Source organism: Apteryx mantelli, chromosome 18 (assembly GCF_036417845.1).
Source record: "Apteryx mantelli isolate bAptMan1 chromosome 18, bAptMan1.hap1, whole genome shotgun sequence".
In the NCBI taxonomy this organism is placed as follows: Eukaryota; Metazoa; Chordata; class Aves; order Apterygiformes; family Apterygidae; genus Apteryx; species Apteryx mantelli.
In genome coordinates, this window is record NC_089995.1 from 16,535,315 (window position 1) to 16,561,482 (window position 26,168).

Consider the following 26,168-nt stretch of genomic DNA (forward strand, 5'->3'; position numbering starts at 1 on the left):
TTACAAGGATGCTATTCAAAACCTGCAAAAATATGCAAGGCAATACTTCTGCCTAATATCCACTTAAGATGTGTCCTTCTTTGTGTGGATAATGTGTGAAGCATGAACATATACAAATAGAAAGGAAAAAAGAGCACTGCCTCCCCCCAAACTTAAAAGGAAAGAATGGTCCTTAAATTATTTCATGTAAGGAAGAAAAGCAGCAGGAAGAAGAACTTGATATACTTGACAATTAAAAGCTGTTTGCAGAAGTGTAAAGTATCGTTGGATACCACGTTGAAGATTTCATTCTCGGCACTAGCAATGAAAATGCAAGACCTGAGAGGCAGGTGCCAAATCTAAATTACAAAAATACAATTCAGATTAGTACAATCAATTGCTGATACAAGGTGCACACTGTGCAGCCTTTTTGTTAAACTTAACCCAAGTGTATTGATACTCACCTTTTCTAGATCAGTAACAGTTACTGCTTTTGTAGGAAAAAATTTAAAGCTTAATCAGGAAGTTTGCATCCAGAAATCAGCTGGGTAGACTGACAGGCTCTAATTAAATCATACAACTATCGTATGATACAAATAAAACTTCTAAAAGTGTCTCCCATTTGCGTGTATCTGTATGTATGAATCTTTGAAGGTGGAGATAAGAAGTTTGGTGCCATATTAAGGGAAAAAAAACAAAAAACAAAAACAAAAAACAAAAACCCTAAACTCCCTAGTCTTGCAGAGCCAAGAATGGATGGGTATTCAAAGAAAATGTAAATGATTATTCAGGAATATCCCTATGCGATACATACATTTGAACAACAGTGAAGATGAAATGGCAGCAGTCTTTTCAGGCTTTACTGCATTGTAATTATGATCGCTTGCCCAGGATGGTGTGCTGTTTTCTGATGCTGGCTCTTTAGCAATAGGTTGAGTATTTGCCTCAGTCTTGGCAGTTGTCAAAACAGTCTTCTTTGCGTTCCCCTCTTTTTTCTCGGGAACTTGTCTCTTCTGGATCGAGAGAGGCTTAGTACTTGCCTGTATAATTAAAAGCAGCTTAATTAATAATACTCATCATAAACATCGCGTTTTACAGACACAGTTATATATATGTAAACAAATTTATTTTATAGTAAGCTAATATAAACACACTTGAAACTATGTAATTTCAAATTCAAGTCTTTAAAGCTAAGATATTACATTGTAACTGCACGAGCAGAGCATGGTAAAGAAACCCTCTCAAAACAAGAGTATTTATCAAGTATTTTTTTTGCTTGAAAAATTATTGACCATTTTACAGCTGTTTCAAAAGGGAAAGCTAAAGAACAAAAGGATGCAGAAAGCTATTTTTATTTAGTTGCAATCTTTTTGCTTCCCAAAACACAGACTATGCAGCAACATATTAATTCACAATAATTCCAAATTATGACCAAAAAACAATTTCAAAAAAGGTGTGTCACTATCTAGAAAATCCTTTCAAGAACCCATCTCCATTTAGGGGCAATTATTGAGTTTTTTTTTTTTTTTTTTTAAAGGTGACATGACAAAAAAGTGACATAAAAAGGAAAACATTTTATAGTCAGAAGAATTAAACATGGTCTTACCATGAAAAAGGCAAAAGAAGGAAAAAGAAAGAACTCTTCGATGCAGAATTTTGCCATTTTATTTCTGTTTCAAAAATGAGGGCACAGGAACAAGTCACTGTGCTTCAGGACAACTGTTTCTGTAAAACTGCTCAGAATTAAGAACATAAGCTTACCTGTGGTTGAGATTTTGGCACACCAGGTTTCTCAGATTTTGGTTTGATTTTCTCTTTAAGTTTTGGTTTTGCATCTTTGCCTGCACTTAGAAATTTCATTGTGGCTGCAGCATGTTTGAGAATGCAGTCATTGCTGCAATACACAGAGTCAGGCTGAGCCACATTAAAACAGCCAGGACCAATGCACTTTGATGCACCAGGAGCTTCAATTACCTAAAGATTGAAGTAGAGCAAGTTCATATTTCAAAAAGATCACCAAAAAAAATACATATATCTCTACAACACTAAGAAACTTTTACGTATCATATAGGCAGACTACAGCTATGACTGTTAGTGACATGAGCAATTGCCAGCTTTAAAACAATTTCCAGTCTTGAGATACCAGAAACAACTACTCATAACAACCCATACAAATTTAAGGATTTCACTCTTGCCACACGAAGAAAAAAAAATGTTTTTAGAATATTACAGTACTCTAAAATGGCTGGTCTGCTGGCAGTGAACTAAAGGAGGTTGGTTTCCTAAATTTTCAGATCCCATAGGCACACAGATGCTTTCTTCTGGTCCTCTGCACCACGTGAGAGATCTCTCTGTAATAATGCAGAACTGGTTTCTCAAGAACAAGGTTTCTAAAAAGCATTTTGCTCATGTATCACCACCAGCAACTGTCCCCAGCCATGCGTGCATGCAGGAGGAAGCAGTCAGCTAATCGGGTGTTCAGATAATCCTTGCTCTAGAGGTTTACTGGTTTTAGTTTTAGAAGTTTCCAACTCACATCAATGCAACCATTCTCCTAGACAATTTTACTATTGCCTAATACTTCTTACACATTGAGTAAGAAGTTCATATATGCAAGCTATTGTTTTCCTCCACTTCTGAATTTATATCAAAGCATTTTATACTAAGCACTTCCCCTTCAATGTTAAAATTTAAAATATAGCACATTCCTTGAAATAAAATATATTAGGTCAAAGTCTAGAAATACTGAAAGTTCTTTAGGCTCCAACATATCATGTCGAGGCACTATGTCTTTCATCTCAGTTGCTCCCTCTTTTAGATTATTCATAAAAGTGTTATACAACTGACCTAATTCCCAAAACTACTGTATCTTCAGACAGCTTTTCTCAAATCAATAAACCACAATTTGTGATTACCACAGGTAACAGCTTTTCAGTAGTATTTCCATAAAAAAAGTTATTCACATAGCTTATTTTTTCAATCAAAAGTCAGTAAGACAGCATTAGGTGCTGTGATCTGATGAAACTGGTGTTTGGGATTTCCCCATAAAAATAGATTATGCTTTAGAATACTTTTCCATGATGTATACACTTTAACTGTGAAGTACAAGGAAAAAAAAGTATCAACCACGTTCCCTAGGAAGCACCTCATACCTCAGACAGCTGAGCTGTCATTTCTGATTAAGGGCAGTTACTCCAGATGATGAAAAAAACTTTCCGGTTGATATTTGTAGCTATACACTGCTAGGAGCTTTGACCATACACCAAAACTCTACTGCAGTGGATGCTGCAGGGACAGCAACAAGGAGTCTTTCTCAAAGTGCTTAGAATACCGGTGTAAGAGAACACACTGACGGAGAGAACTTAAGGGATAAACTGAATAACAAGACTGTTCAGTCAGCGTAAGAGTGTTTTCAGTACGTCAACATGCTAAATACCAATGATCCTTTTGCCCAGAAGGGGCGACTATGCACAGATTAAGTAGTGCTTGTTTATATAAGCTGTAGAGGGATCTTTTCTGAAAGATGAGGGACAGCATGGAATAAAACACACACAGACTTGACTGTTCAGTTCTCCCCCAAAGTAGTGCCATCTGTCAAACACAAGGAGAGTAGTTCTATTATTTTTCCAAATGCCAAAAGAAATATCTAAAATGCAAGCAATTCTTCCATAAGAGGCGATGAGTTACTTGAGGATAATTATATGTTTTTCTTTTACTAAAGGAAAGATGCCTACCACGTTCAAGTAACATATCAACATGTTAACATCAAAGAGGACCTGGAGATATTCAGAAGCAGAACTTAAAATTAATACTAATACTGTCAAGTGAAATGCAGGCCACCAAACTCAAGAGAACAGGTTGGGCTTTCAAATAAAAGTGTACGCAGCAGATATCTTTGAAACTAGGTTTGACTTTTTTTTTTTTTTTTTAAGAGAAAAGTTTTGCACACATTTAACTTAAAATAGTAATTATTTATATATTAAGCTCATTTAATGTTCTGATTTATACATTAAGCTCACTTAATTTGCTGATACAGATAGCCCTGGTATTTAAGTAAACCAGAAAAAGTGTTATTTGATAAATACTTAGTAGAAAATGTACTACACCACCAGAAAAATTTCTCCAAGAAGCAGCTTATGCTCAAACTTGTAAGACTGATTCTAGTGATGATTCCAAAGTTTAAAGTTTAGGCACTAACGAACAAATTCATACAGAAAAAACATGAACAGCTGTAGCATGCTGACAGCAAATATGCAAAACATACTCTTCAAGGCTTACTAAGAAGAAAAGGAAAATGTTCAAATTATTGGCATTACTACACAGTTGCATTAGCAGTACAAAGTCAATCATTGTGGTATAAAGTTTTTACACTTGTGTACATTTAATTGAAGAAGCTTTTTTGCCTGTATTTTGAATTGGGCATGAAACTTGATATTGCAGAATTTAAGCTTCTGTTACATACCATGCCAGAATTGGCAATAATTTGAAATAAACATTTTTATGTTACTGTTTCACAAGACAGTTTTAAAAGATTCTCTATGTATTAACAACTTGAAGAAGCATCAGGACAAAAATCAGAACTTCAAAGACTAGGAGAAAGGACGAGAGGTTGTAATAACAGCTGGAATTAATTCCAACATAGCCACTTGCTAATGTTAAGTAAAAAGTTCCACTGTCACTGAAAGTGTCAAAAATTATTTTTTGTTTCTAAGCAAGAATAAATCAGTCCAGAATTCTAAATATTTTTATGAAAAGAACAGCTTATTATTTGATTTCCAACGTATTTTTAAGAGTAAAAAATACAAAGCATGTAATGGGATATTTCCTTACAGTACATAAACTTGTAAATCCCTTATTTCAAAATAAAGCTCTCAGTTTTAGGTAGTTCCTGTACTGATAAAACTACAGATAAACTTCTGCTAAATAATAATATTTAGTGTACTATTCAGCTTCATTTTTGTTTTAATAAACAAAGCCAGAAGATTTATAGACATAAGTAACCAATTTTTCCTCAAATATACTTAGTGAAGTATAAAAAGTAAGAAACATTTAAAAAAAAATACTTACGGGTTGAAATATCTTCAGTTTTTTCTTCCCACTGGGATTTGCAGCTTTTTCAATCCTACCCTTGATTCCTTGGTCCTCAACAGACTTTTGTTCAACTGTTCCTATGCTCGTGAATTCTGTGCCATCCACATTTATTTGCCTCACTTTAGCTTCCTGCTGGTCTGTTTCTGAAATTGTCTCATCCTGTCCCTGCAGAATGGTGCAGTTTGGACAAATATAGTCCTCACCATTCCTTTCCAAAAGCCGCCCTCGAGCCTCAGAAATACCCACACAGTCACCATGAAACCATTCCTCACATCTATCACAACAAATCATAAATCTGAAAAAAACAAGGAACAGTAAAACATTATGAAATGAAAGACAATTAAAACTCAACAGAAACTTCAAGTAGATCTTAAATACCTTGTCAAGATATCAATATGCTTTTTTAATCTCACTGTTCATTACTGTATTCATCAACCTCCCCCCTCCCCCCCTTTTTAAATATTTGTTTTAAAGTCCCCCCAAAACTTTAAAATGGTATACAGCTCATTAAGACCTACTCAAAAGGTAAGCTTTAGCAGCTAGTTTGTTTTTCATCACAGAAAAATTCCAGTTACTTGCATTGTGTTTTTAGTTGAAAGTTCTGCCTACCTGTTATTATGAGGCTGGCGACAAATACAATACAGTGTATTGGCGTCATAAATCTCAGACTCAGGTTTGCTTTTGGGGAATTCTTCAGGTTCTTCACTTGTGATCCCTTTTGCTCCAAGGGCAGGTTTTATCTCTTGAACCTGAAGATCTTCAGCGTGTTCCTCTGACACAACCACCTGACTTGCAACCTCAGTGCTATCTGCAGTTTCAGGCTCTTGTTTAAGAGGCAGTTCAGTCTTGACTTGGTTTTCAGCCTGGTTGTCAACTGTTTCTGAAGGATTTTGCTCTGTATTTTTCTTCCTCAGGCGGTTCTGTATTTCTTTCAATGTCAGCTGTGAGGGTTTTTGCTCAATCCGTTTCCTTCTTAGTCGATTCTGCAGTTCCTTCAGCGTTAACCCATCACTATCACTATCAGAAGAATCATCATCTTCCTCTTCCTCCTCCTCTTCTGTACGTCTTCTTTTAGAGCCTTTCTGATCCTTACAACTCCTAGTGCTACTCCTCCGAGTTCCAGGTTTTATATCTGGAGCACTCTCTACACTACCTTCTGAGGCAGTTTCAGCATCTGTAGCTGGACAGGATGCTGGTTCACTTGAATCTTCCAGAGCAGTAGGAACATTCCTCCTTCCTCTACGTCTTACCGTTGTAAGAAATTCTTCCACTCTTTCAGTTCGCTTTGGTTGCCGTCCACTACGTCTGAGGTTTAAGCTTTGTTGCTGCTGCGGCTGTTGTTCACTAGAGTCCAAGTCAATATCTCCTGCACCTTCTCGCTTAGCAATTGTAGTCCTTCGAAAACCCCAGGTTTTCCTGAACTCTTTACTTGTAGGCTTGATAGCTTTTTGTTCCTCCTCATTACTTTGCTCGCCCTTCTCATCCAAAACTGATGCTAAAAACAAGGGAATACTTATTAAACTGGTACTGAGGGAAGATGATTTTCTTAAACTTTTTTTTTTTTTAAATACAGTATTATTTTCTTTGGGGTAATAGATAAATATATATAACATAAATGGTGTCATTCCAGACAAGGATGCGGTACAGCAGGCAAAGTAATACACAGTTCTCCACTTCATTTTACAGCCCTGGTGACAGGTAAAATACTTTCCTTTGAATACAGCAGAGGCAATTAAGTATGTAACTGAATGCCGTGCCAACATAATCCAGCTATTACAAACTCTTCTGTTAAAAAAAAAAAAAAAAAAAAAAAAAAAAAAAAAAAAGATGGACATATAAGCATAATTTCTGCTCAATTTAAAAGGAAGAAAACTTACCAGGGGAACTATTTTCCATGTTGTCAGTATTAGATTCAGATTCTAATGGCACATGTTGTGAACTTACAACTTGTTCCATAGTATGGACACCACTGTCCTCACTCTGAAACACTAAAGACAAACATAAGGTTCAAAACTTAAGATTCAACAAGATCTGTAGCCCAAGTAATTATTAAATATTCTTTTATAACCTCATTTTATTGTAAGGTAAGGAGTATGCAAAACAGCTTGAATTTCAAGCCACTAATAGTCACTGAATATCAACATAAAGATCACTGAATTCCTTCAAAGACAAAGCACTAAGTTGAAATGTATGGCTTTGGATACTATCCTGACATATTTTATTAAATAGTTCAGAACTTGTGATGTTTTTCTTTAAACAATACAAGCAGGGGGACCTATTTTGATAATCCCAAGTAATCAATACAATCAACTTTGTCAAATTTAGTGCATGCACAGCATATGCACTTTAACCCTAAGTACGCACCTTGTACAGATATTCTATAGTAACTAAAAGACCAAAAATGAAAAACAACCTTGTTAAAGCACTGAAAAAAGACATAGTGCAAAAGCATGTTACTGCATCAGTTAAAAGAACAGAAAATGTAAGCATCTATACACTATTTTGTAGATGAGTATTCAAATTCACTGTTAAAAAACTTCTTCCGTAGTATGAACCTATTGATTGGAATTTGTCTGGGGAGAAACTTATAGCAGTTCCACTCCATAAGAGAGCACCAGTGTGAAAATCAGGGAAACTATACAATGGAGCAAAACAAGGAATCATCCAAATGTGTAGACACGTTTACTGTTTTAAAGGCAAGGATGGTTCACGATATCATTTAACATTTTCTACTAGAAAAGTCTGCTCATGATCTGCAGCAGGATAAAACATGAAGTAGAAACAACAACCAACTTAAAAAAAATAAAATCCAAAGCTATTGCTGTTTAAATTATACAGGGTAGAGTGGAGGAATAATGGTTTTTTTGATGCTAAACAAAATGTCAAAACGAGAAAAAAGCAGTCTCTCATCAATAGCAGAACTGACTCACGAAGATTGCTTCACTAGATCTAACTCTTGTCTATTAAGTAATTTAGCTATTTTTAATTTGTTTCAGAAGCACTAGTGGGTACTATTCAGGATAAAGCATTACACCTTCTCCACACAACTTCTCTAATAAGTTTCATTGGATAGAAGAAATGATACAAAACAGAACAAAAATCAAAACTTTTTCAAGCATGTCTCTGAGAAAAAAAAAATGTGTTGAATGGAACTTGAGAAAGGCTACTCCTTGATATGGTTATTTACAAAGAGGTTCTCAGCCCACATGATCTACCAAGAATGACATATAAAAACAGGATTCATCCGAGAACCTCCAACTATCACAGATAGAGCCATAGGAAGAAGGGGAAAAAAAAAAAAAAGCTACATTGACAACTGGGACTACTGTTTTCAAGTCTTTCCCAGCATACTAAGAGACTCTTATTTGAAAAGAGAGAAAGCAAATGACAGAAATAAATATAAAATCAAAGGCTGGCCTTTAAGCAATTCAAAAATAACCTGGTTTGTGCAAGTATTGAAGTTAGTATTGCATCACATGCAATATTTTAAAAGGAGCTGCACGCAATGCAAGTGTTCTACTAAGAGAACATAGTAACTAAGTTTTGCAGTCATTGCAATTGCAATTACATTGCTCATGTACCGTAATATGCAGTAATAAATATACACCTGAATGAACTGGTAAACAAATAGTACTTTAAAAACAGCAACAACAAAACCCCAAACCCCTCCAAAGCTCCCCCACTCCCTCCCCCAGAAAACATTTTTGTGGTGGTTCTATACATCTTCTTGGCTCAAGATTTGCACAGTTAAGCCAAACGGGAATGTTAACAGAATTCCTAAATAACAGTAACTGCTCAGAGAATCAAAAAGATAGTTCTAAAAGCTGTACGTATTACAGCTACAAATTTTGAGAAGCATCCTTTGATAAGCTTTTTCTTTTCACACTCCCTGTTTTTAAATCTTGCAGTGTATATTGGTCATGAAATGGTTCCTTATTTCAAATATTCTATCAGCTGCGTTACCTTTCTGCCTCATCAAACACAACCCCTCTACAGGGCAAACCCTCTGTTTCCTAATATTAGATTAAACAAAATGTTAAAACAGTAATTTAAGCACTGACACTTTGCAAACAATTAAGATAGGGAACTTTAAAATTTGTGCTATGTTTAAAAATATAGCACTTAAACCATTCTCCATAAGACAACTTAAGTGAGATACTATAAATGTATTTGTAAAGATAATAGACCCCAGAACAGTAACTGATTAATTTGAACACTGCAGCAGGACTCAAGTGAATTTTAAGCCTGTAGCACAATGATAAAATGCCAAAACTACTTCAGTCTAATATAAAATGCTATTAAATTCTCAAAAAAAAAAAAAAAACATTAACAATGTATTTGGACTGAACCATAATTTTTTCAAAAGACAACACTAAAACTATAATCATACCAAAAAAAGGCTACAATGGAAGCAAGAATAGAACAGGTCAAAACAAAAACAAAAAATTCTTTTTCTTTTTTTTTTAACCTTGGAAGATGAAGAAATGCTAAAAGTTACAGCAGAGGTAATCCAAATTCTGAGATTTAAGTTCCAGATAAAACATAAAGAAATAAGAAGAGTCTTCAATGCCCTCTATATGCTTTACCTGACACAGCATTAGAGGTTCGAATGGTTTCTCCTTGTAGAGCTGAATGGAAGGGAGAGCCAGAGGAGGGCAGCAAAGGATCAGAGTCATTCAGCATTATCCTTCCAGCACATGCTGAATTTTCTGATTCAGAAGTGCCAGACTGGTCCTGTTGACAACTCAGAGACTCAAATATCAATCCTCCTTTCTGTGCTGGCTCCTGCAAAAAAGAAACAAAACAAGACACCAATATATTTATGGGCTTAGCTACCACTGTATACTTAAAATTGGGCTTGTTTTGGCTCTATTACATTATAAAGCAACTTTCATATTTTCCCCTTTTGTCAGTTTTCTACTTTCAAAAAGAAACTGAAACAGGAATGAAAAAACAGAGCACCACTACCACCACTTATCAGCAGTTGAGGCCTTCAAATATATATAAAATATGAATGTACACTCAAATTTGTTTAGAGCTCATCATGATTTTCAGAACAGTAACAAACTGTATTCAACAAATCTACTTCAATTACAGTATTTAAAAGCATTGTGAGACTGAAATTTAACACAAGTGTATATCGTGCAACGAAAATACAGAAATGCTTTTAAACCACATCAGAATACGCTGGTCTACCATAGGGAATATTTACCAATTTGTAGTAAATTTCACCACAGAAGATGTCTGCAGCTTTGATGATTTAAATCCAGGTGGCTACTCAGTGGTTTTGTAAGGTAGAGCTTCAGAATTGAGGAATGTCCCTTATCACTGTTTCCTTCACTAAAATAGTTTGCAGTCTAAAGAGTTTCAGAAGCTTTGTTTCAAGGACACCACATGACATCAATAACCACATATTTTCCCAAGAATCAACCATTTGAAAGTATTTCAGAATCAGGGAATTCATTTTAAGCCTCTGAACAAGAGTTAACTGTTTGGTCCAATTCACATGCAGAATGGCAAACTGAAACATGAACATCAATTGCTTGCTTTTGAGCTCATATGAGCTTGAAAATTTGTGGGAAATGCCTGCATTTAGCCTAAAGAAGTCTACCAAACCAGAAGAACACTAAAAAAGAATTTGGGAAGAAAAGGAGGACCAGATGGACAGGATAGGAAAAAATCGCTTTTAAACTGGCCTATAAAATGTATTAGTGAAGACAAAAGAGCAACAACAGTGGAGTAACACTACTGGCCACAGACTGCGTCAAGATTTGGCAATTAAGAATGCAGGGGAACTGCTCTAGTGGATGTAGAAAATCATTAAAACATGAATAATCATTTCAAGGCAGTAAGAACAGATTCTGGTAATATTCCAGGTGGGGAGACAGGCAAATTAAAGAACAAGTTATATACTACACAGACATGCCAATATGTAATCTCAACTTTTTTAAGAATAGATCAAATTTTCAGATCTCACAAGTCCCCATATCGTACAGCATTTTTGCTATTTATAAACACTTTCATGATTGAATGATGATCTCTAGGTGCTTTCCAGTGCCTTGTTACTGCCCCAAATACAGGGAGGTGAAGGGGGGAAACACCAACCCCTCCCCAAATTTGACTGTCATCACTGGATCACTTTATTATTTCATGAACAAAAAATCCCAAGATCTGCATGACTGTGGAAAAGCAGAATTAGAAAAAAAAAAGGAATACATAGATCTGCATTAACATTTTCAGCCTTCTCTATCTTCTCTATAGAAGTTTACATACATTATGTGCATTCTTTCTCTCTGCCAACTATTCCCACTCCCAAAATAAAAAGGGGTGGGGGTGGGGGAATTACACAGTAAAGAATAATCTGATTTAAAAGACCCTAGGCACTAGATCTCATGGCATTGAATACCTGCACTAATATGTATTTTGCTCCAATGTCTGAATCAGTGATTACATCCAAGGAGTCAGTCCTTGACGGCTGAGGACAGTCCGAGTTTAAAGTGCCTTCTTCCATGATGTTGCTCTGTAATAACCTTTCAATCTCCCTGTTCAGAATCTCCAATTGATCACACATCATGCAATTTTTAAATGATACGCCTAAAGGAAGAGGGAAAGTCAGCTAATCACTTCTTGTTCAATTCTAATATTAAACTATGAAAACAAACTGTTTCTTGAACAAGTAAAGGCGTATCCTAACAACCTATTTCAATAATTTATCCAGTAACACACTAAAGAAAGGATGGCCTTTGTATTGCAAAATTAAGTATTTCTGTGCTTCAACTCAAGGCCATGTGTGCAACATGGTCTTTACATTTATGTTTGAGGCACGGAGCTGATATCACTAAAGCATTCCAAAAATGGAATCAGCATTTTTCTTCTTAGGAGATATTCTGGTTACTTGAGCATTATATGTTTTACAGTCTTCTACAGTCATACCCCACCAAGTGGCAAGACTGCATAGCACAGAGCAGCTTTAATTTAACATAAAACAGCATTTTGGATTTAAATGACAATCAAAAACAACTAGAAACTAATGCAACTATCATGCTTTTTTGCATTAACAGTCATTATCTCACTGTTAACAACCTAGAGGAAAAAGCTCTAACAGAACTGCAATTTTAAAAGAATTGCAAATTTGAAAGTTATACAAATTTAGTACACTTAAGACACTAAAATTCCACCCCCGACACACATTTGCTAGAAAAAGTTTGGATTGCTCTTAACTGTACTGAGTATTTACTGCCTTCGTTTTCTCTCTCCTTATTTAGTCCAGATTACACTTATTTACATGAATCTGCTCTTGTGGAATTACATCCTAAAACATGTTAAACAAACACCTAGAAGCTGAAAAACAAATTTTATCAGAATGTAAAAACACAAATCCCTAACTCACAATTATACTTTTAAACTTAACACATCTGCTGGCACTTTAAGCAAAAATTCTACTATCGCCTGCAAAAATATTTCCTACAACATAAAGCAGCTTTGAAAGTCTTAGCATCTCTCCCTCTTCCCAGTTCAGTAAGATTTTTTCTTTTGTTCTGTTTGTTCTCTAGTTTAACTATTCAATGGAGATACTAAGAGAAATGTAGGCTGAAGCAGCAAACTTTATCTTGTTTTGAAGAAACTGAAGGTTCATGATCAACTTAATCTTCCTCCTCCTAATACAGTTCATTAATCATACTCCTGAAAGTTCTTCCTGGAAACTAAGAAGTTTTGTACCTTCCCTAATAGAGATTTGGCAGAAATAGAAATGGTCTATTAGAAAGAATATTATTTAACTTTGTTAAAAATAATAAAAAAAATCTGAGAAAAATCTAAAAACGAAAGGGCAGAACAGCGCTAATAATAAATACATATACTGTTGCTTATTCAGAAAGTCCTCTGGTTTTACTTAGGTTAATAATTTCCTTTGCTAAGCAATCTCCACTGTGAAAATGTGTAAGCTTTTAAGACCTATTATAAATAAAGTTGGAAACACAGATCAAGAATTTTGTAAAAGTAAAGAAATCTCTCTCCTCTTCACAGAGGAATAAGCTTTGCCGATAGAAACCCTAGGTTAACTGACTTAAATGGATACATAACATACACAACAGGCCCTCATTAAACAAGGGATTCACAGTGCTTATGAAACCCAAGCTTATGGGCTATGAAGAAAAAACCGCAACCCTGATGTTACTTCAGCTGCTCCTGCTCCCTTCTCCCTTGTTCACAGTCTATGTCACATGCACCCGCCTCCCAGTCCAGAACGCTCACATGACTTCTTGTTAAGCAAATTCAGTTTATTAAGACAGCAGAAAACTAACCCACAAAGAGAGACCCAAAAGGATGAGATGAATATCAGAAGTGGTGCAAAGGCATGGAAGAAAAGGGATGGAGAACAGAATCCCTTCAGGCAGCAGCAACCTGCTTTATCAGCTCAGACTTCAACCACACCATCATCCATGCAGCAACAGCCGACCAGAGCTCAGCCAGCAGTATTTCATTAACTGTCCCCTCAGTTAAAACTCCACCCTTCAAAATCAGATCGATGTTTTAAGCCTTGTACAAATTTGTGGTCCACACAGATGACATTTGGCATTTCTGAAAACTAATACATCATCAAACTTTTCAAGTCATATCATATGGGTTCTGTTGTTCACCCCGCTGCAGCTGAATATTGCAAGAGGAGGTATTGCTGCAACACAGCATTAAAAACTTTAACAGTGTGAATGTTTCAGTGAAACAGAACAGTCACCTATTTAGAAGTAGAGCATAAATGTGATGCAGAATATCTTGAAAAAGAATAGTCAGTTAAAAGTTATATAGGGTTTTTCTCCTTTGTTAATTTGGGGATCAAATGCTTCGTTTCCCCAAAACAAGTTACGTACTTGAATGCATCCTGGACCTGAATTCCGGAAGCAAACAAAGCAAAAATGTATCCTAGCATAGAAAAATAACATAAAACCATCAACAACAATGCAAATAAAACCTTGATCATAGGCAAGGTTTTCAACTGAAGAGAAAAATACATTTAACAGAAAAAACAATGACATTATCACATTATAAAGATCATGTGACACAAGCTTTTAATTTCACAATTAGGTCAAGTATTCTCAAGCAGTAAGAAACATGAAAACACGGGGCTGCCCACTCTGCAAGACCACAGAGACCATCACCAACATTTAGCATCCCTGAAGATTCTGTAACTACTACAAACCTGTACGTTATGTGTATGACATTCAGTCTACATGGCTTGAAGAAATTCTAGAGTGGTATCAGCAAACAATCTAACAGGAGTCAGAAAAGATATTCCCAAATTTCTGAATCCTGCTACTGCAATACCTCCTGTTCACAAATGCGTAATACACATTCAAACTCTATCCTCCAACACATCTTCAGTAATCAACAATGAACAAAATGGAGAGGGAAAGCCTGTAACCTAAATCCTCTTTTCTGTAAACACATTATCACTCTCACATTCAAACAAAACCTTATCAAACACATACAACTATTTTCTGCCTTCTTTGCAACCTCAATGGTTTACAAGTCTCAGGCAAAAAGGAAGGAAGAGAGATTATCATTTCCCAGTCCTATGTTATTGGCATAGAAAATTACAGAATTGGCAACTTTGGGATACCTGGATCTGCTGAATGTTAGTTTCATTAAGCCCTTTTTAACATGCCTCAACACACCATCTGATGATGACTGAGCAAAGCTTTTGAAGAATGGCTAAGTTTCCACTTTTTTATATTTCTATTTTTAGTCAAAGGCTGATTCAACATTTTACCAACACTTATTTATGCCTTCAAACCAGTAACCCTATTTGTATTGTTCTCTAATTTGCCCTAAAGAAATAATAATGCATTCAGCTGGTCCACCAAATGCATAAAGATTTTGTCTTTTTGCAGCTTATAATTCTAAATGAATTATTGTTTTCCTGTCTGAGTTAAATGGGAAGATTTCACTCTAAGAGTTTTGAAAGACAGCTTACTAAAAAAAACTTCAGCTAAACACGAAAAAAGGAAAAAATTAATTTCTCCTTAGTCTGAGCCCTTGTATGCAAGCAAAACTGCATGATAAAATTCATGGTAAATTCTTGAGGCTCAGTTTCAGTTTATTAGATATGTTATTTATTCTTTGAAGAATCTATATGAAAGACTAGTGACAGTTATCTCCTCATTAATATTAATCTTTGTTAACAACATTTAGATGACAAATATGCTGCACATTATCCCAGATTGTTGGATGACAGCATTTCAGTACTCAGCTGTACTCTACACAAGTTCTTGTACCATATACTTACCAAGTTATATAAGCATCTTTCATGAATGCTTTAGTCAAAATGACTAATATCAGGCACCTATTAGTTCTCACATCTCCCTACTTGCCCCAGGAACTCTATAAAAGGATGTACTTGCTTTTGAAATATCTCTTACATGTACTCAGGGCTACAAATGTATCAAAGAAAACAAGGTTCACCTCCTACTTAAGACCTGCGACGGCCCTTAGTTGCCACCAGAATTGATTCAGTCTGCCATGTTACCTAAGCAAGGGGGTTTACATCTCCTATAATAGAGAAAAAGGCTCCCCCTGCTCTCCTTTTAAATAGTCTTCGTGCTGAAGCTCCAGTTAACATTTTATATACATTATGGACATTCAATGGCCAGGGCCCAAGAATGGGACAGAGATCTTGTAAGGTTCTGTGCATTCCCAAAAACTAGGGTTAGTGAGAAGACAGAAGAGCATTTGCATCTGCAAAGATATCCAAAGGAAAATAAGGGTCTTGCACCTTCCAGCTATTAAAAGCAGGTATCATTCAGTGACCAGTTTCAGTTCCACGTCCCGATCAAATCTACACTGTGCCAGGATTTAAGATATTAGTTTCAATTAGAATGACTTGTAACTAGCCTTTAGCTATATTTCTCCGAGAGCTTCCTCAGGATTAGAAGGCTTGAGATGCAAGGTATTTGGCTAAAACCAAGATACCAAAATATGCAGGATAGGCATCTTAAATATTTAAGAAACTGCAGGATGTTATGAACAGGAAAGAAAGCATCCTTTCCGGAACGATGTAATGGTGATTCCAATCACAATTGATACTGCTTGCTCGCTTTAATCCCCATAAAAAAGGTACAGACCCTGGCCAATGCCTCCTAGTAAGTGAATGTACTAAAATCACGTAAGAATTTCTGACTGGCTGAGAACTCATGTAATGACATTTCTGATGCAAATAAAAGAAATGGAGTGGCATCAACTAAACAGTATCAACCAGTCAGAAGACTGATCCCATGAAAAATGGCTATATTCCCATTTGTCAAAGACAAGATCTGGAAAACCCGTACTGTTTCTACAAAGCAGCAGCAAAATTAATCCCTTGCATCCCCAAACATCACAAAAGCAGCTCAAAGGAAGTCAGTACGGCAAAGCCTTCTTTGTGCATAAATAAGCAATTTTATTTGGACCATGGGCAAAGACACAATCTATCAACCCCTAACGAATAGCAATAAAAAGGTTTTGCACTAAGAATTATACAAGCACTGGAGAAAGACATGTTCACACAGGACTGCAGTGCAATTCTCTCCATCTGCTCTTCCCAAAAAGATGCAAGAGCAGACTACTTAAGCGAGAAGCAACAGAAAACTGGATCCCAAAACTTAACGTTCTAATGCTCCTCTGAGGAGAGCCCACCTTGTCCAAGCCTATCTTAAGGCGGACACAGAGAGTCCCTGACATTTGTAGGTGTATATCAACATAAAGCACAGACCTGACAGAATAATCACATCCATGCTAAAAATGCTCTGCTGGTAATACTGCACTAGTTTTTCCCACAAGTACAACTAGGATACAGTTTCTATTTTCATTTAAAATGTATCCACTGCTTACAGATTTAAGTATCTTCTTTTTAGAAGGAAGCTACCTTTCAAAAAAGTTGTGAAATGGGAATGTTGTGAATTGGAGAGAAGTAATGAGGGTTGAAGAGTGAGAGAGGCAGCAAGTCATGAGGCTCAAGTCCAGGTTTGGGGAGACATAAGAAAACTGATGTGATCCTAGCACCACCCCCACAAACACTAATTTAGTATCTCAGTACTTGACTACTGTATACAAGCCACAGTTCAGGGTCAAAAGTCCAGACATCCCTGATAATTACAAACATTTTATGCTAGTTAGAATTTTAAATTCAAAGGATCATGTTAAAAATATAACTTGCATAAAATTGTAGCATTTCACTGCTTATTGTTAGATCTAGGAGCACAAAAAAAAAGAGGAACAGTGTTACAGTTTTTGTAGCATTATTATCTGTAAGTGCTTTGCTGACTATAGTTGAACACACTAAATTAATTCCAAGATTGTAACAAAACTACAACCTCATATACCTGCAGTATTAACAAGTTAAAAGTTGCAGTTAATTTCTTCCTATTCCAGAACCAATATATTTCCCATAAAAAAAAAAAACAACAAAAAAAAACATTTTGGAATTCTCAAGAATAAATGTAGATTCAGTAATATGTAATTCAGTTATACAACCACATTTCTCAGAAATACCACATCCTAATTTAAGAAATACCTACTCTTAAATACTGCATGAAACAGTGATAGATCTAGGCAAATGTTAATAACAGTACTATGTAACTACCTTAGGGACAAAATACCACTCACAGCTAGTTTTAAGATACTGTTTACTACCACAATAGTATTTCAGTCCCAGATGTACAGAATACAAAGTGATATTGATTTGTCAGGGATGACACCACTGACATCTACAATACAGTCTCATGTCACTCTTCTGCTCAGACCTGTTGGGTTTCTTCCCTCACCTCCAATCCCCCTTTCCAAACACAGGTGGTAGTATCCGTAAAGCCTTATCCTTCAGCAGGGAAGTGCTGGACAGCATCCCATCCACTTTTCTACCAAAATAATAGAAGAGAACAGACTGGACTAGCATGAAAGATCAGGCTGTTCCAGGACAGAAATGGTTACACTGAAGTAGAGGGGAGAATCTGTACCCTCAGAAGATGGTAGAAAGAAAATGTGTCCTGGTACCCAGGCCACCGCAGTCTTCACCATGAGGAAAGAGCTCCCCAAAGAGAGACCTTAGACCATCAATGAGATCAAATCTACCAGAAAAGAAAGAATTAAGCCAGAGGTTTCTGCACCCTGGTTGAGACTCCTTACACAATCTCACTGACCTTTACCTCAAAAAAGCTTAAAGGTATTACAAGACTTGGTGGCATCACGATTTTTTTTTTTATGCTGATATCATGAATGATTCAGTACCATCCATCACTACTACCTTTCTATTGTCAGACATCCCTGAAAACACAGAGAGATTGTTTCAATGAAATTCTGTGGCTCACAGACTTTTTGACTTTGAGTGCTATTTTTTGTTTGGTGTTGAAGAATTATTTCAGATGTCCAGTGTACAGTGCAAAACACTCATCCTGTATTGGTACAGGAGAGTATTAAGTGCACATTTACAAGATACTTAGTACTATACAGTGGCAGTGCTTATATCAATCACCTAATAAGATTAAAAATGTAAACGTTAACTAGGCATTTTATAATTTCCCAAGATGCAGAAACAAAAGTTCTGTTTTCATCCAGGTTTAGTCTTTAGTCACCCATTAATATAAACTCCCCCGATGTGTGTCTGAAACTAGCACATACACCATTATCCTTTCCATTATTTCCGTCAGGCTATTCACTTACCTTGCATCGGCCTCAAAAGGCCACTGCCACAGCCTCACATGATGGATTAACTGAGCACACACAGGACAGAAATCCTGCACATTTGCAGTTAATCTGAGACCTCCTGGAAGTGTTGAATTTAACGTTTATGCACAGAATCAGGTAACTATGCACACAGAGAGGACTAATACACAGCAACAGACAGAAAAGACAGTGAGCAAACCCACAGCATGACACAACCAATCCAAGCAAAAAAAGCATAAGGCAGTTCCCTGGCTTATGCAGCACAAACTATACACACTCTTAAATTTATTTTGATGTCTTTCAGACTAGAAAATAATTTTCCCAAGCTAAACATTTTTTTTTTTAAATCTGATTTCAGCTTGTACCATACAGGATCAGAACCATCAGAAAAAAAATCAAAAAAAAAAAAAAGAAAGGAGGGATGAACCACCCAGTTGGTAGCACAGCAGAATGAAGACAGCACCAAGTATTATAAGTTTATTTTATTCTGGACAAGCAGCAAAAATATGCTTCTTTGAACCAAAGTGAAGTTCCCACAGCTAAAATCAGCTAAATAGCAGTTTCTCATAGAAATATTCAAGGTGCTTTAGCAGCAAGCAAACCAAAAACCTGGCAAACATGAAAATTTTATTAATTAACAGACAGGACCATGATCATGTCTACACTACAGATTTTCATTGTCACAATTGCACAAGTCGGAAATGTGAAAGGGTACAATCCTTGATGAACTCAGCAGTGCTGGCATAAGCTACTCACACAGATACGATTATACCAGCAGAACTGTACTTTTACCTGTATGATTCATTCCGTTTACAGGGTAGGGCAGCGGGTGTGCACAAGAGAAGTGCAGTGTTGTTTTGTCAGTAGAGCTTTCCTAATATGTATGCAGCTACATTAACACACTAGCACAGGGCCTTCCAAGTAGAGAAGCAGTTGTATCAGGAGGAAGTAAAAATTTGAAACTTCACTCAAATTCCTTGAATGAACAAAGCTATGCTGGCAAATACATTTTATTAAATTTGTGTATATGTGAAAGGTTTTGCCAGCATAACTATATCTGTTAATAGCCGGGGAAAGAACTATACTAACAACTGTACTGACAAAACTTTTGCAAAGGCCAAACCTAAACATAACGGCACTTTACACACTGTGCACATCCTCCAAACTGTATGCTCATAATCATGTTTGATAAACAAAGTTCATATTCAATTTAGTGTTTTCTGCATTTAAGGAACATTAACTTATTTTTAGAGGAAAGAACATAAATAGCATTAAATAGATTCCACCATTATTTTCTAGTCCAGAGCTTCACTGTTACTTGCAAGACTAGGCAGAGAGACTCTCTACTGCCTTACTACCAGACAGACATTTGGCTTTTTCACCATTCCTATAGTATTTTCTGAAGCCTATGTTCACCATCTTCTCTGAATGGTCTTCCCATATCTGCCTAACAATGAAAACTTACCTAAAGAGAGCAAAATGATTTTTTTGGTCAGTTTTACTTCTGCTCTTCGGGTCTGAACGGTACAAGCAAAGAAAAGGTGGCTAACAGATTTTGCTCATTAAGAAAAGCTCTGCAGCATCACAAGCAGCGTAGATAGCTCTGCTTTTTTTCCTTTTCCCTTTTATATAAATAGAAGGGAAAAAAAGGAGGCTTTTCAAGGTTAGAAGCTTATATTCTGAAGAAATTAACCCTCTCCACACAGGAAACCTTCTAAAGGCCCCAGTACAAGCCAATTTTACAAGCCACGGTCTCAAGTTTAGACAACAGAAATACCAATTACAAACTTGTCATTGGATTACTCAATATACAATAACCTTTACCATACTTTTGCCATTGCTTTGAACAGAAACACATTACAAAAACATACTACTTATCAGCCTAATGTTCATTTATCTGCTACTGAACTTGACCACTTCAGCAGCCCTGAATATATTTTCAGCAACTGCACAGGAGAGCTTCAGAAAGGTGATTCACACAACCAGACATTTTCACACTGAAGTATCAAGGACATTGGTTCTTTATCATGACTGTTAGGAACCCTCAGCTGATAAGTGAGACAGCAATTGTTTATTAGGTTTAAGTCTAAGAGTTAAATATTGTAAAGATCTCAAACATCCCGTAGCTTGTTTATTTATTACACATATAAGATTACAATCCTAGAGCTGTCAAATTCCAACTTGAATAGTTACACTGTACCTAATTCTCCTTCAACTGTTGTCCACAAAATAATAAGTTTGTGCAGGCTTTTTGTCAAGTTGGTACTACTGTAGTACACAAAGCAATTATACATATCCTAAAATAGTCTATATATAAAAAAAACTTAGCTTTACATTGTATTTCAAAGATCTATGTCCTCTGGTAAATCTGGTTATTGTTGCCAGCACAACTACGCGTGCAGAAGTGGACTCAGAACAAATACTCGATTTCAATTTCTGACCCTATCAGCACACCCGTTGAAGAAAAATCCTGTACTTTTCCATATATGATTTTTTTCCTCTTATTTTGTTTGCAAAGCTAAGATACGAAATCTGAAACCGGTTATCAGTTTCGTTCTTATCCCATCAAGAAGGCTTCATAAAATGAAGTGAAACGAGAACAAATTTCTCCTTCAGAATTCAGCAAAGTAATATACAGTTATTACAAAATACTGATTTTGCTATTGCAAATGCAGGAAACACAATTCAGTTCCCAATTTTGATAAGTGCTTATTGTGAGGACATATATAACGCTCATTAAATATTCTTTGTCTTAGCTCCCCCACTAGAAAAATTAAAGTACTACTTAACCTCAAAATCTACCAATGCTTTTAAGATTACCATCATTAGTATCTGTGAAGTATTCAGTTATTTTAGAAGTTGTTTTAGATAAAAATGTAATACTGATACAAGCCTTAAAGTGCAACTGACAGTGGACTAAAGATTCAACTAATGAAGACAGAGGCTTTACAGCACACAAAGGTGGTACCAGTTCTTGCATAAAAAGTTAGATTAATCTTGCTTATGTTAAAATCCTCTCCTTAAACTTCTTGCCACTGTCCAACTGGTTATAGCACTGCAGGAGACACTAGGCAGAAGTGCACCAGAGTGTGAAACTAGTGCAGACATTACCAATTCGGTCAACTAGAAACCATCTAATCCTACTCCTACTGAGTACAGTCCCTTCTTCTTCCCTTTCATTTTCATCAGTTAAGGATTACAGACTTCCAGTCTGTAATCCTTGCCTTTCCTCTTTCCACCTAATACTTGTAGATAAAGTTTCAGACTGCACAAAATTAAAAGCCCACAGTTGTAAGTTACAACTATAAAGACAGTGACTGTTTTTAACTGAAAACAAATAATATAATCCACTTCTAGATAATCTTAATAGTGAAGCAGGATTATGCAGAACAAACAGTATCCGCTGATGAGTCCACTAGGCACTAGAAAATAAGTATTCAATTTTATTTACTAATTTGGACTCATATAGTTCTATTAGCATTGTTTCCAGGAGTTTCAAGGTTTGTTTGTTTGTTTAAAACATAAAAGACAACACATCTCCTCTTAGTTATATCAAGAGTACCATCTGAAGCAGTGTGCATTATATGTATTATATCTGAATATTTTTAAATCCGTAAATATTTTATGGTGCACATGAAATCGCAGCAGAACAAGAAGATTATCTGCATACCAATAGAAATTAACTAGGCAGAATCTCCCTTTTTTGTTTGGGGGGGGGGGGAGGGGGTCCACAGAACTCTTGGGGAAAAAAAACCAAAAAAACCATTATTTAAGTTCTAGTCTTCCAATCAACAATTTTTCCATTTGCAAATCAGCGGAGTCATGCAGTCTCAAAGTAGGCTGAAGACTAACATGATCCTTTATTTTTCTACCAAAGTGCATTTAAAAAGCTTTGTGTGCAATATGTTTCTGGAACTGTCAAGGGAAAAAAATTACAAGAAAAAAAAATAATAAGGCCTAACTCTGAAAAGCTATTTTCAGCATACTTCTATATTTATTCCTATAGAAAGCTCCAAATGTCAAAGAATGGTAATGAGCAGCTGACATACATAAAAGTGGAGCATGACCCAAAATATCTATTACAACTAACACAGTATATGCTACACTTGTACAGCAACTAAACATTATCTGTTTTCACTGACCAGCAATTCAATTGTTCAAAAGGGCTAGTAAGTTTGTTTCTAGAAATATCAACAGGACAGGGTTAGAGCTAAACCAGTTCAAATCACCACTTATAAGAAAACTGTGTATAAAATAGAAAGACAAAAAAGCAAACAGTGAAAGAGTTCTCAAAAAAAGAAGCAATATATAGTTGAAGATCAGCTGTCAAAGAATTTACTTAAGTAAGGCTGTGTTCATTAAGTATCCAAAAGAGCTATTTCTACAAATTATTTAAAATAGATTAGCCAGCAAGAAATACAAAACAAGAAAATTAGGAATCTTAAATAACTTAAAAGGATGTAAATATATAAGGAGTCAGCAATTTTGCCTCCCTGAAGTTCCTAAGGGAAAACATGAAAGCCCACGCAAGAAAAACAGCATGTTACACTGTTTTAAGCTACAGAACATACAAACACCATGAAAAGAATAAATTTATATATATAATTTTGTAACACATTAAAATGATTTTATGGTTCTTTCCAAATTAAAAGTGACAAACTATATTATATTATAGGATTTTCTTCACCTACCACTGAAATATAGCTATCACTTGGAGGTACAAACTGAAAACTACTTGAACAGTCTGAAAATGAATTTGGTCACCATAAAAGAAGAGCTTTTGCAAGCAAATAAGCAGCAAACAGGTTTACCGTCACCTCCACGAGACAGCATTTAAGTACATTAGCGCAAAAGGAGGGGGAAGAGGGAAGAGAATAAAGTTATTGACTGGAAAATTATTAATATTTAAAGCCAGCCAACAAATAGCATTGTCTGGAGTTTCAAGCCCTTGTCCTTTCCCTGTTCAAGAAAGTCACCAGAACAGGATGAAATTCACCTTTTCTTGAATAACTCACCAAGACGGGGCAGGTTTCCTCGGCCCAGAAAAGGTAAAAACGAACTTCAGCTCAGGAAAGTTTTAGTCCGTCCCACCCACCGAAGACCCCAGACCCAGCATGAGTTTTCGGCTGGGTTTCCGGAGTCCCTGTCAAGGAGAGAATCGCCCCAGTGCCAGACTCCCGCCCCTCAGGGCCCTGGCGGAGTAGCCCTCATCCGGTACTGGTACATGATGGAGAAACGGGCGAGAAAGACGGTTAAGTCGATCGTGACGTCACGGAGAAGTGTGGCGGCGTCAGCTTGATTATGACGTCGATCGCATCAGAGCCCAACCGTCATCTCCTTTCCCCCAAAATGGAGGAACCCGCCTTCTAGCCCGCTCCGCCCGGGGAGGGCGTCCTCTCCGCTCCGGCCCAACCACGTTATGAGCTTACGGGGCGGCGGCTTTTAGCTTCCTTCGGGGGCCCCGCACTGAGTCGCCGACCTCCTCTGGAACCGGGCCAGGCCTCCGACGTGCCCGCGCCCTGGAGCCGCACCAACGGTGCCCTGGAAACAGGCCGCGCCGCCCCCGCGGCCCTCCGGTCGCCCTGACCCGCACCGCCCGCCCGCCCGCCTCCATTTTCTAGTCGATCCCAGGGCGTCCAGGCCGGAGCAGGCGGCCGCCCCTTCTCCACGACCCCTCCGCCGCAGCGGCGGCCCCACTCCCTTTCTCCTCCCATCCCGGTGCTCCTCCGGTTGCCTCCCTCACTCACCGCGGGGAGGGGGGTGGGGAAAATCTCGCCGCCGCCGAGGGGGTCTCAGCCGAGTCGAGCCGCCATTTCCTCCTCGCACCCGTTCCACAGCGCTGGGCGGGGGCTGCTCCTCCCCCGCTACCATAGAGACCAACATGGCGGCCGGCCGCGGCCTAGAACGCCCCAACGGTCGGCGCACCGCTCTCCGCTTTGCGCACGGCTCCTTGGAGGACTCGGCGGGCCCGGGCTCCGCCCCGCGGCCCAGCAAGGCGGGCGGGGCGCGGCCTGGCCGGCAGCACGAGGCAGGAAAGCAGCGCGCGGCGGCGGCAGGCCCTGCCCGTCTCCCTTCCCTCCCGGGCTGGCACGGCGGCTCCCGCCGGCCCCATGGCGCGGGGAGCTTCCCTTCAGCTCCGGGCAGCCGCCTCTCGCCGTCCTGGGCGGCTGAGGGGAAGCGGGGGCCGGGCTGCCGCCTGCTCCGCTACGGCCTGGCTCTGTGGTACCAACAGCACCTGCCCCATTTCTCCTTGTTACTGAAGAGATGGGGGTGATCTTACCTCATGGAAACGGCACACTTTTATTCGAGGCTCGGGGGGCCTAGGCAAAACAGCCCTGCAGCAGTGCTAAACACCATTTTGCTCACAGTGACTTAGTCTTGCAAGGCAAGTGCAGCTTTCTGACAGGATTAACATGGTGGAGCAGCTCCTGCACCGATCTGAGCGCTGTCCGCAGCTCCAACTGCTCGCATCAGCCATGCTCCCCAGCTGGGCTGAGCTCATTCTGTTTCCAATTTATTTATTTTTTCCTAGTTTAGTCCATCTGTTTTTGAAAATCAAATAGCAATTGTTGCAGTAATGTTTTCCCTTGGGTCCAGGTTAATTGCTGTGGGAGAAGTGTTCACTGGATTAGCTCATCCACCACACAGAGGTTTCCCCATAAACTCCATCTCAAAATGGTTAGGTTAGGTATTCAGAAACTCTCCGAAAGCCAAACTCTGCTAGAAACATGCAGGGCTAGCTCCAGTTTCCACATTTTGTTCCTCCTGTCAGTGTTTGATATTTGTAATGAGAAACACCTATAGCTCAAGATCACTGAGGGGGTGCCAAAATTTACAGGATGACCCATGAGGCCATGCAAAAACTTGTGACATGAATATTTGAAGAACCTTCTATTCAGAAGTGGAGGTATAACGTTTGGTTCTTTGACTAACCCTGATCCTGCGCATTTTTCCTCATGAGCTGATAAACTAATTTCAGTTGGATTCCAGACAGGTGTAGTGTTTAGTAGAGATGGTTTAAGGACTAACAACATATGTGAAAACAGAGGTGTTAAAAAAAAAAACATTAATTCTATAGAATGATTCAATTACTTTTACAGAAATCTACACTCTAAAGCACAATATATACAAGACTTCTCATGGTAAAAGTTCAGGATAATGTTAGAAAAGCTATTAGCCTTCTTTTTGCAACAGTACAAAGTCAGCCTCTTCCCACCTGTAAAACTGGGCAGTACTTACTTCACACAGGAACACCAGGAAGTAAAAACAGAGATCCCTGTGCAAAAGTACAAGACAGCATTATTAAGGGCAAGCAGTAGTTTTTTTGATTGTTCCTTGTCTACAGAGCTACAATAAATGAAAGGCATATGGAGGGAGAATATCTTATGCTTTGGTAGATCAACCTTCAC

At 37.7% G+C, this 26,168-nt stretch overlaps 1 protein-coding gene across 2 annotated transcripts in view; it reads right to left on the reverse strand.

Moving 5' to 3' along the window:
- Positions 1-24,597, reverse strand: part of DIDO1 (death inducer-obliterator 1) — a 57,603-nt gene extending 33,006 nt beyond the window's left edge. The window contains exons 1-7 of one of the 2 annotated variants that reach the window (XM_067307571.1): positions 24,507-24,597; positions 9,657-9,855; positions 6,948-7,058; positions 5,680-6,565; positions 5,047-5,365; positions 1,741-1,953; positions 794-1,019 (exon numbers count right to left, since the gene is read on the reverse strand). In XM_067307571.1, coding sequence (XP_067163672.1) covers positions 794-1,019; positions 1,741-1,953; positions 5,047-5,365; positions 5,680-6,565; positions 6,948-7,058; positions 9,657-9,753 — 1,852 coding nt within the window. In that variant the 5' untranslated portion in view covers positions 9,754-9,855; positions 24,507-24,597. The remainder of the gene's footprint in view (positions 1-793; positions 1,020-1,740; positions 1,954-5,046; positions 5,366-5,679; positions 6,566-6,947; positions 7,059-9,656; positions 9,856-24,506) is intronic. The other variant, XM_067307572.1, reaches the window with a different exon arrangement.
- Positions 24,598-26,168: the final 1,571 nt, after the last annotated feature.